The 10,765-nt window shown below is 48.2% G+C and overlaps 5 protein-coding genes and 1 non-coding gene across 6 annotated transcripts in view; 3 read left to right on the forward strand and 3 right to left on the reverse strand.

Annotated features, from left to right (window-relative positions):
- Pmar_PMAR021183 (Tropomyosin-2, putative) overlaps positions 1 to 884 on the forward strand; it is a gene marked incomplete at both ends in the record, with an annotated part of 2,089 nt that extends 1,205 nt beyond the window's left edge. The window contains 3 exons of the mRNA XM_002782589.1: positions 314 to 470; positions 530 to 666; positions 745 to 884. Coding sequence (XP_002782635.1) covers positions 314 to 470; positions 530 to 666; positions 745 to 884 — 434 coding nt within the window. The remainder of the gene's footprint in view (positions 1 to 313; positions 471 to 529; positions 667 to 744) is intronic.
- A 756-nt stretch (positions 885 to 1,640) lies between these two features.
- Pmar_PMAR021184 (zinc finger protein DHHC domain containing protein, putative) lies at positions 1,641 to 3,173 on the forward strand (the record flags this gene model as incomplete). The annotated part of the gene is made up of 7 exons (XM_002782590.1): positions 1,641 to 1,697; positions 1,916 to 1,998; positions 2,044 to 2,231; positions 2,281 to 2,381; positions 2,829 to 2,902; positions 2,944 to 3,047; positions 3,097 to 3,173. The coding sequence occupies 7 exons, from the start codon at positions 1,641 to 1,643 to the stop codon at positions 3,171 to 3,173; spliced, it is 684 nt and encodes a 227-aa protein (XP_002782636.1).
- An 824-nt stretch (positions 3,174 to 3,997) lies between these two features.
- On the forward strand, positions 3,998 to 6,803 carry Pmar_PMAR021185 (conserved hypothetical protein; the record flags this gene model as incomplete). Its single annotated transcript, XM_002782591.1, has 16 exons — positions 3,998 to 4,045; positions 4,091 to 4,142; positions 4,186 to 4,263; positions 4,314 to 4,459; positions 4,588 to 4,729; positions 4,886 to 4,982; positions 5,110 to 5,169; positions 5,217 to 5,306; positions 5,352 to 5,454; positions 5,508 to 5,553; positions 5,842 to 5,944; positions 5,988 to 6,068; positions 6,224 to 6,301; positions 6,438 to 6,500; positions 6,556 to 6,640; positions 6,690 to 6,803. The coding sequence occupies 16 exons, from the start codon at positions 3,998 to 4,000 to the stop codon at positions 6,801 to 6,803; spliced, it is 1,386 nt and encodes a 461-aa protein (XP_002782637.1).
- Positions 6,103 to 6,175, reverse strand: Pmar_PMAR021186. The gene has a single exon. It is a non-coding gene; the product is annotated as a tRNA-Thr (tRNA).
- A 541-nt stretch (positions 6,804 to 7,344) lies between the features above and the next one.
- On the reverse strand, positions 7,345 to 8,260 carry Pmar_PMAR021187 (dual specificity protein phosphatase, putative; the record flags this gene model as incomplete). Its single annotated transcript, XM_002782592.1, has 2 exons — positions 7,345 to 8,097; positions 8,147 to 8,260. 2 exons carry the CDS (start codon positions 8,258 to 8,260, stop codon positions 7,345 to 7,347), a joined length of 867 nt encoding a protein of 288 aa, XP_002782638.1.
- A 79-nt stretch (positions 8,261 to 8,339) lies between these two features.
- Positions 8,340 to 8,559, reverse strand: Pmar_PMAR021188 (hypothetical protein; the record flags this gene model as incomplete). Its single annotated transcript, XM_002782593.1, has 2 exons — positions 8,340 to 8,415; positions 8,461 to 8,559. Coding segments are annotated over 2 exons (175 nt in total), but the record flags the coding sequence as incomplete, so codon positions are not given.
- Positions 8,560 to 10,765: the final 2,206 nt, after the last annotated feature.

A 10,765-nucleotide genomic window follows, 5' to 3' on the forward strand; every position in this document is an offset into this window, starting at 1 on the left:
CCATGGACGTGAAGATTCGCGATAGAATCGCAAGATTTCAAGCTGTGATCTTGGCCTTGAAACCCAAAATGTTATGCACGTATGTGCATGCAACTACTTGTTACCAGTAGGCACTATATTCTTATTCTGATGTTTCGTGTCTCAACGAAATGTACAGGAGGCTTCGAATTGCTTGACTCAGCTTCGTTGACACTAGAAATGAATATCTTCTTGGCCTTCGTCATCGTGATTATCAATGCTGTCCTCTGGGAAGGATGCAGTAGAAAACATCACGAGGGTCCATCCTGAGCGCTGATACAGATCCTTCGGTCAGGTAGTCAAACCTGGACGACCACTAGTCCCACACAAACTCCTGGACCGGCTCCGATCGGTACATTCGCGGTGAACATCTCCTTGTCACCTATAGGCTCCGCATCGGCTGGTCTCACTACCTCAAATGCAGACCCCAATAAGTTGCTCATAACGAGGCTGTAAGCCGATCGTTCTTGCACACCACTCTTAGCTTAGATTCTTATTAATATATCTCTAGATTCCTTGTATTGGAAACTACGCCTCCCGAAGTGCTGATCAACGCCACAGTGGACGTGCGGTTTCACATGGAAGGACCCAGGGTTGTTCTGAACGACTTGAACCACTTCCCATCTGATGTACGGTCTTTTATCGAAAGTAAGTCTCAGGACCGCCGTGATATTCCATATAACGAGGCTGTATGTAGAGAAGTGTTGAGGACCCGTTCCTGTTCAGGTACCATCGTCACATATATGCCGCCTGACGAGATCCAGATCAACATTAGATCACCAGTCGTATTCAGTGTTACGCTCCATCGTGCTTCGTCCCGAAGGAGCATGGCAGTTCGCGAGGCGCTGCTTTTCAATGCTGTTTAAAAGCTTCAATGCTTTCAATGCTACTCTATAAGCAAGGTCTCGGTCGAATTATTCTTAATGTGGGATGGTGACACTACTGTACAATATCACAAGAGGGATATCACCCCATCTCCTTCTGTTCGAGGCATCACTTGTCTTTAAACTATTAATGTGTCTAAACTCTCACCATGCTTTTTGTCTTCATTACACCCTCTTTAGAGGGGACTGGGTATGAGTCTGTTGCGAGATACGACGAGCCTAGCGGTATCCTAGCTTCTCATTGTGTTGTGTTCGGGTATAACGGAGAATATACCTCAGGCAAGCTCACACTTTGGGGAGATGATTCGGTCTTTAACGTGTCGTAAGTCCTCCAAACCAGCCTATGGTACTTCGTATGACGGTGGAGCCTTGAACTGATGAGTTTCAAATTGAAACTTTCAATGAATCATGTTGTTATATGTTTATCGTCTTAATTACTGAGGTCAGGTAGCAATGCTACCGTAGCATGGAGAAAGCTCGGTGCTCGATGCTCAGTTGCATTCTCATTCATGTGGTTTGTGGTGGACTGTTGTGGCATCACTTGTGTAGTTATCGCTGATCTACTCCTTAGCTCGGCATACTATACTGTTGGGTATCGAATATTATGGACGTGGATGCACACAGAAGGGGAGGGTTATTGGCCTTCAGTCGCATTCGCTATGTTCAACCTCATTTTCGTGAGCATCATCTCAACCATCCTTCGGTGCTTGATTCGGCCTCACTGTAGGTCCTCTCCATATGGTCCCATGTTGCGTGTATGCTGACGGACCCAGGAACGGTAGTAAGCTTGTTTCGGTGTTACGACTGCTTACTTTCGCGAACTCGCAAATGCATACGAAGTCGAAATAATGGCACTCGCAGAATATACTATGCGAATCCTGAATGGTAGCGGTATCCTTCATACTAAAATTTGAAATCCAATTGTCACCACATACACTCATCGTGCGATTGGGCCCGATTGGGGAAGATGCTACGGGAAGATGCTGATTGGAGAAGATTCGGGTCTATCTCAGGTGCCGCTGAATAATAAAGGAGTGGAGGACTTGGAGGCTGGCAAGTGTGCTGGTGTTATTGAGATGGGCTCACGCGACATAGAGTAATAATTAATTTCTACCACAGTGTCACGAGGCCTTTCCGTTAGACATCGCTCGGCGAGTACAAGCCCAGCAACACAAACATTGTCGAATGTCAACGACAATGCTCAGGCGTGTCGAGATCCCCAGCACTATTCGCTGGCTGACGGCGGCAGTTCTAGCGGTAATGCGGCGCCTAAACGGCGGTATTGTAAGCGATGTAACATCCCCAAACCTCCACGAGCCCATCACTGCAGTAGGTCATTGGAGTCGACCCCTAGGGGCATGGAATCTTTTATATTCAGGCACGTGCAAAAGGTGCGTGCTGAAGATGGACCATCATTGTCCCTGGGTTAACAACTGTGTCGGAAAATGCAATCAAAAACACTTCATGCTGTTTCTACTGGTTAGTGGCGGTCACTTTCCAAGCTCGATTCTTATACTCTCTTTCAGTGTAGGAATGAATGTTCGTATTTCTCAGCTGAGTCCAGCAGAAGTTTCCTCACTAATTATAGGAGTTTACATACAAACTCGGGTGAAGCGTACGGAAACCAATGGGAATTTCCTCAAAATTTCCACGAATGTCACCTACACATGTAGTTAACTATGTGCATATTTTCCCACACCGCTCTCTTTTCTCAGTATGTGGCAGCGCTCTGTGGCGTGTCGTTTCTCACCATCGTAGCCCGATTGCATCACTGTCGCAATAAAGAGCATTTTATACCGCCCTTGGGAAGAATCGGACCACCGGACCAAACGGAAAGGGCGACCGACGTGTGCATTATCGACGGACCCTTGATTGGTTTTGGAATTGTAATAACTCACTTGTTGTTTTTCTTTCATTTTTCCTCAGTTGACTTTCTTCTTCGCGTTGGTCTTCGGCCTTTTCACCGTCATCATGCTTTGCGACCAAGCTTCGGCGATAATGTAAAAGTGGGGAAAATCGTTCGACTCGCATCGGTGTTCAGTCACAATCAAACTGGAATCGAGCAGTTGCAGAATATAAGCGGCCCCACTCAAAGTTGGCGAGAGAACATAAAGGAAGTTTTCAAGGAGGGGACGGCGACTACTCGTGAGGGCCTCTGATGGTGCTAGCCACTAGGCTATTCACTCCATATCAGGGCTTCCGACCTTCCTAGCGATGCTATTACCTCTACCGACCAATCGGAGTCGTGCTCCATCCAAGGGCCTCGAGTGATTGCTCGACGCTATTTTGTATTCAACCGTATTATGCATCATTGTGTACCCTTAGGCTCTTCTGACAGCTTTTCTTGCCCGTCGTGTGTTGTTGGTCAATTGGTGGGATCTCAAGGAACAGTACCAACTGATTAGACATAACGTCTTAGGACTTCACCCATGATCGATGAGAATGTGCTACGACGTCGTCGAGTGAATCAGCAGCTTCAGAATCGGTGTTGGAACATATGTTCGCTTTCCTCAACTGAGCTCGGAATTTTCCTCACTTGTTATAAGGGTTTCTATACGAGGTGGGGTAGAACTGTATGGAAACCAATGAGAATTTCCCAAAATTTCGTCAAAAATTTCATACCGTCGCCCACACATGTAGTTGACTATGTGCATACTTTCCAACACTGTTCAGAAGGGATACAACCTATTCTGCTGTAATACCAAGAACGAACTCTCTAAATTGAACATCTTCCTACCTTCTTACAGCAAGAAGTGAAGCGAGAGAATGTCAAGATCAGCATTCATGCGGTCAGGTGAGTCGGCACAGTTCTGGCTTTGACCTATACTTGTTTCCGATACGGTGCTGACCTTCTGTGGTGAGCCCTAGTGATGGGGTAACGGGTATTCAATCAATTGTTTGGGAGGACAGGCCAGAGCTGTGACCATCGCATATGATGTAGAAGGCGATGAGACAGCTCTTGACAGTAATTTAATACTCATTGAAGTGTTTCCAATGACATTCACCGTGTACGTTGTTCTTAATAAGATATGAATAAGTAGAGCTGAGTGACAATAGACTCGCAAGCGCCCTAGCTTCTATTCTCATTGTCTCCTATGCTCGATAAACCAGTGGGGGATAACTACACTCGCATGGTCACTGAGGTGAGCTCTTCGGGGTAGTCGGTGGCGAATGTCTTGTGGTACTAGGGCAAGATCCTGGCGGATCCGCTGACAAGAGGGGTGAGGCCAGCAGGGAAAAGTAGGGTCCAACCCCGCACTCGCTGGTCAGCTCGTGCCCCTAGGTATTGCGGTTTTCGATGATTCTGTCGAGCGCGACCTGCAGCCGGACATGTACTTTCCGGCGGCTCCTACTCCTACTGGTAGCGTCGGCGAGTCGTCCACTGTTGTGAGAGCCTCCTTTGCTGGTCAGAAGAAAAGAAGTACAGAAGAGACTACGAGCCTGGCAAGATGAATGTACATTGGGGAATGGTAGACTTGGAACGAGAGACGGACCCCAAGGATATCATTCACGGCATCAAGTCGCTTACTGGAGAAAACGCTGAGAAGACTATGAAAGTGAGGGAATTCTCTCCGTGATCTGAGCAGGGTTCATCTCAAGGGGCTAGCATGAGTGCTTGGGATCGCATTCCATTCGAGGAAGCGTGAAAGATAACGTATGTGTCTGTAGTATCATGCATTGGTAGGCCCAAGAGAGAGTGGGTGTTGAAGCTTACATGGATGAGTGTGCTGAGCAAGTGTATGCCTCTACCAAGCGGGAGCCTTTGGGGAAGGCCTATATACGAGGACACGAGTTGCCAGAAGTCACTAAGGCGACCTCGTTCAAGGGTGAGCTGGTTCCACCATAGTATAAGCAATCGAATACCACTGGCTTTCGATGCTCCTGGACACTCCTAGGAGTTTTCGTGACGTCGCATCGTCCGATGGTCCGATTGCAGACCCCCGGTGGATTTCTGGTCCGCTGTTCGCAGCTTGTTCTGGCAGGCTTTGGCTTCAAGCCCCCGGATTCGGAATTCAATGCTAAGGAGAGTATCTTCCCTGTTGATGTTGCTAGAGAGGAGACGCCTGCTGTACAGGAGAGGTAGCGATGCTTCGACGACTGGCGAGGCTGCTGGAGATGATGATTGTTGATAGCAGTCATGACTAGAACCCCGTGTATCCCTCCGTGCCAGGTTCCTCATGTTTGGTAGCAGCCTGTGTCCTGTCAGATACCGATTAACTCACAACGACTATCGGTGTGGGGAGATGATCAGTCGTGACTACGAATGGTGACTAACGAATCTGCACACTCCTTGAGATGTTCGTCGTGTGGTAGGCCGGAAGAGACGGAGAATTCCTACTTCCGATTTGGAAAGACAGAGAAGGCTAAGCTTCCAGCTGGAGAAGGAGCGAAGCAGGCTTTGATGTACACTACTTCTTTGGTCTTTTTCGGCAGTTTCCCTGTTGTCAGTTGGAACCCCGCGAACGAGAAGACTAGAATCGTGGGCTTGCGGGCTGAGGCAGCGCGGGAGGTTCTCAATGAACCTCTTGGTGAGACAAAGAATCTCATGCAGGTGGGAGGAGCGAAGCCCTGCTATGACGGAGTGGTGTTTCTGTCTTCTTATAGGGTCCGCTGCCTGTGCCGGAAGGATTCGTGTTTGGCGTTAAGTCTGGTGAGTATCTCCCGCAGTGGCTTCGCAATTCCGCCGTTCGTTGACCGTTACTGATGCTGGTGAATTCCTGTCTGCATGGCCTTCCCCTAGCTGGGACAGTGTGAGGAAATATGCTCATGGCCACCTGTCCAAAAATTCCGAGGCAATTCTCGTTCGTTTTTCGACCATTTTCACTTTGAGTAATGTGTGATACATATGTCTATAATGCAGTTGAGGGAGATTCTTTTCTCAGCTAAGGGAACCAAATATATACTCCAACACTGCGCTGAGGTCTGCTTTGCTTCTTAGGTACTGTAAAAGCAAGCTCCACTGACAATATCACGGCAGCTGACTGCATACACTATAACGCTTCAAACGAAAAGGAAATTCTACCCGATGCGGACCTTGGAAAGTAGGTCCTGCATGAACGTTGGAGAGAGTACCAACGGCATCAGATGTATGAAGCGTGGCAAGCGAAACGTCACTGAGGAACTCCGTCATTTCGGTCGCCCTAGCATCAGGACTGATATCCCGAAGTGAGCAGAAGACGCGTTACAGTAAATGTGAATAAGCCTTCTGCCGGAGTTGAACCGACGACCTCCCGCTTACTAAGCGGGTGCTCTACCAACTAAGCTAAGAAGGCTTAGTGTTTGAGATCTCTTGTTTCTTCTCTTTCCATTAAGAGTTTCAGGCCTAAAGTAAGGAGCGTAGCCGACATACAGAACTACGGCGATGAGGTTGGCTGTGACAGCTTACTGCATCCTCAGAGGTACCCATCGTAATCCGTCTCACGAAAAAAGGCGCTCCCATAGCAGAAGAGAATAACTGAGATTAGCTGCGTCATGCCTGGCTAACGCATATGAAACTCTCCTTACCACTACACTCCACTTGTATCCCATCCTCAGATTCGAGTCAATGGGTGTCACAGATGAGCAGTTCTTACAGCGCAGATCCAAGGAGGAATTGCGGTATCGTCGACGTTACTCGATGGATCGCGCAGACAAGCCTCGTTCCCGTCCTCAGTTCGATCGTGCAGTTGGTATTGCCGACTAAGTATGCACCAGATAAGGAGTCAAAGAACATCCTGTTCGAGAAGCTTTGGCCTGAGGTTAGCACCTTGTGTTGGAAAGAAAGGACATCCACACTACGTTGTTCAGGCCGTTGCCGTGTATGGGGATGAGGAGGAACTTGCCTCTCTGGACAGTTTCTTCTACGTCTTCACTCAACTGGTCGTAAAGCCTCGAATGAAGAAAGAGACGAGTATGGCCTGATGCATCTTCTACCGTAACTCTGTGAGATCTTGCATAGTTCGGTTGTTCATTCAGGAAGTTTGGAAACGATCTTCGCTGAGTATCGCAAGGAATAGCAAGTTGATGATGCCACTATGAATAGCATTCATGGATCATGTTGTCCACTCGTGTTGGCGGTGTGCTCAGGTGTATGCTTGTGTTTGAGTCTGTCATATTCTGTACGGATACAACAACAGCGTATGAAGATGTGGCGATACGACTATGGGTCTGTACTCACTGATAACTACCACGTCGATCTCGTTGTTGATAAAGGGTGGAGTGTGATCGTGGCCTGCTCATCCTTGCCATTTCTAGGGAACATCAGAGTGTCGTTTCCAGTAATGGTTGGTACAATATTCGATACAGAGGTTTTCATTCCGAAGTATGAGCGACTGTTACCTCGTCCCTACTGTAAAGAAACACCACATTCCTTTCAATGTACAACCATCTCACAACCGTCCCCTACATGATTCACAGACAGGTTCCCGAAGGAGTGGTAGGAACAAATCGGACATGCTGAAGCCTAGTATGAGCCAGCACTCAGCCGCAGCATTGCACTGATGCTGTTCTTGTTAGCACCGAGCCTCGTCATTTCCGTCTTCTGCTTAGCAGCCATAAGCCTCTCGCCTTGACCTATATCCACCCCGTATCTATCAGGGTCGATCGTGGTCAATAACGTCGGCGCCTTGTTGAGCTGCGGAGTTCGCATTGCATGCTCGACATCACATAAGAACTGTTGCTGATGGCCCAGAATCGATCCTGGGCGACAGATTCTGTTCCAACCGATCCATGCTCGAGCTCGAAAACCATATCGCTTCATAGCATAGAGACCAATGAGGCAGCCAGTACGGCCCAGGCCCGCTTTACAATGCACAGCTATTACTCCAGATGGAATAGACTCGACAGCATTGAAGAAGTGACTCATTATGGATGGTGATGGGCAAGTCCCGTCGGGGAAGTAGAGGTCCATGTGGGCGAATCCTGCCGAAGTGAAGCGATTCCGATCATACAATTTATCGTTCAATCTGACGATGAGTTCAACACCCATAGACTTGAATACGGCGTGGAAATCCTCCGGTATGTGGGCCGGGAAACCACGATTATCCCTTCGTTCGTTTTGAGGGCTCGAAAAAGCCAATATTTTTCGTGGTATTATCCAGTTTAGATCGCCGTTCTGGAGACTGGCATAGTAGTTGTACTCATTGATATCAAATCTGCATGGATCGTACCAACCCAGCAGGTAAGCGTACTGTAGACCGCAGAGGCAGTCGAGAATCTAAAATGACCATCGTAACTCGACAAGGAGGTGACCCTGCTTTCCTCACAGTGCAGGGATAAGGACAGTCTCCTATCGAGGCATCTCTGAAAGGCATCACGCTTGGGTATCCACTCTCAAGACGGTCCAATGCCTCTGCTGGAGAGAGCTTATGGAAAAACATCAGATATGCAGAGACTAGGAGGACCGCGTTCGGACCTGATCAAGCAACAAGTCATTGAATGGCGCATCACAGTCAATACGCTTCTCTGGGTGACTGCTGCAGTAGTGTACCACTAATCTATCCTCCCGAGCGCCGCTTTCGAGTAAAGATCTCAACTAACACCAAACAGATCGAACCAAGACAGTGATTTCTCCCCTTACTTCGAGTAGGTATGTTGTGATCTGTGCCAAGTTGAGCGGCCCGAAGTCCTTGTAAAACCTGTTATAGACGAGTTCGTTATCTATGTTCAGTAATATTGGCTTCCTCCTCGCCGTGGGATCAGTGATAGGGGGACCGTCGAACACAGTAAAATAGAGCCGCTGTGGGATCAACTCCTTCACAGGCCAAGACGAGTAAAGACCAATTTGTCTTTTGACGGCTTCATCCGGTAACCAGAATTTGACATGCCTTTCTGCGGTTCGCTTGGGTTTCGCGCTCGAAGACAGTGCTGAATGTGAAGGCAGCAATGATGGTGGAGGTAGAGTCATCCTAGTTTGCCAGTTTCGAACTTGCAGCTCGGAGGGTCGCCCAGCAGATTTCCCATCAAAGCCATAAGGTGGCGGTCGCCTTGTGGTAGGATCGTGTTGGGCGAGAATTATAGGCGCGAGAACAGATAGATGCAGTGACTGCTGTGGAAGTCACAATGCGCACGAAACCACTTTGCGCACTGTTTCCCAGGGCGGCCCGAATTTCGAGCGGTGTTTCGCGATGAGGTTCCTTTGGAATTACACACATTCCGGGCAGATGCTGCACAGAGTGATCTACCTCGTGAGAAATAACCTCGCCTAGGAGCTGGTGCATGCACTCAAGCTAGGTTGGAATTCTGAAGCTACTGTGAAATTATCCACTTATTCAGCTGCCGAATTGAAACAGACTTGTTGAGCACCACCCTCCCCCCGATATTCAACTGACTGACCTCAACAAGTAGAGAGCTGCTCCCCTCGGGTCACACCGACTATGCAGCCGTCAACTCCGGCGTAGTGGTGTGTACATTTCTGCGTGCTTTTAGCTTGCACCACTATATTCGTTCGTGCCATTTTCCTGGCCAGCTTTTGTCGTTCAGCGTTATGAAAACGAGATCGCGATGATTCTGTCATTCTATATATGAACAGTGACTGTCGCAGGCAGATACCGTAACTCTGTATATCCCACAGTGTCTTCTGCCCCTCGACTCTGTATTTGACTCAATTATCTGGCTGAGTGTCTCTAATCCTGAGAGTTGCTGTCCGGTTGCTTACTAATTCAACAACGCACAAAGCTGTGTCCCGAGCTAGCGCGACTTCTTTGAACGCAACTCGGTTGCAATCCAATCTGTGCCATCGTCCATAATATCGGTCCAGTTTGTTTGCCACATCACTGTTGGTCATTTTATGTCGGGTAGTGCCACTAGGCGGGACTATGGGCTGCAGAAGTGCATAACATACTCTGTGCTAAGCATGTTGGGCTTCGGTATTACTAGCTACGTCATGGCGTAAGTAACCATACGACGTGCGTGTTAGAATGATTATCGCATTAGATTGGCTACTGCTATATTGGAGAGATCGATCGAGAAGTATTACTGGGTCGGCGCTGAATGGAAAATGATGGCAATAATTTGGCTTTCAGCGAGTCTTCCTGGTACGTGAATACTCCTGGCTGCCTCCTCTCGTGGTCCTGTAACTTCCACAATACTTTCTTAGGCGCGGTCTGTTATGTCTATCACTGGGTCAAGAACAAGCGTGTGGAATTCTTCTGGAGTGGTGACAGTGCTGGGCGAGACGATAGGATCACGGTGAAGACCAAAGTGCTATCGCTCTTGGGAGGGATCTTGTTGGGACTCTCCCTGACCCTGATGAAAAAAGCATTTGTCTTTACAAGCCCTGCTGAAAAAGGTAAGTGGCAACAACAGGTTTTTCATGTGACTGCCGCGACATTCAATGTGGTAGGTCCCGTGACAGCAATCTCGGGAGCAGCAATCATCGTTGTTAGCTTGTATGGACACTTCGTCTTTGGCGAATTGCTCACGAGGAAGCATGTCTTTCTCATTATCATGGTGGGCTTGCTAGTTTGACAGTATCTTGGATCTTCTCTTAATGCGTTTGTCAGATTCTCGTTGGTGTTGTGATATCATCCCTAGGATCAGGGAGTAGCGACGAAATCGTCACATCTGCTGTTGCCGCTACTGACTACAACCCATACGATGCCTTTTCTACGTTCATCCACAGAGAAAACGCTATCTTCACGCCACAGTCGTCTGTAGCGGATACCGACCATATACTGGGCTTTACATTTGCAGTAAGAGCATCACGTATCTCATCAGTATCCATTTAGTATAGGCTGTGTTCGTAGCCGATCGTACTAGGACTCCCTCAGGTATTGGCAATGTTTTCTATGTCGGGCACAACGCTTTTGATACGCTACAGTGCCATAGGTAAGATAGGATGAAGTATCCCTGTTGTAGTATCTGTTCACATTTCAGGTAATGTA

This window comes from Perkinsus marinus (genome assembly GCF_000006405.1).
Source record: "Perkinsus marinus ATCC 50983 genomic scaffold scf_1104296938764, whole genome shotgun sequence".
Classification (NCBI taxonomy): domain Eukaryota; phylum Perkinsozoa; order Perkinsida; family Perkinsidae; genus Perkinsus; species Perkinsus marinus.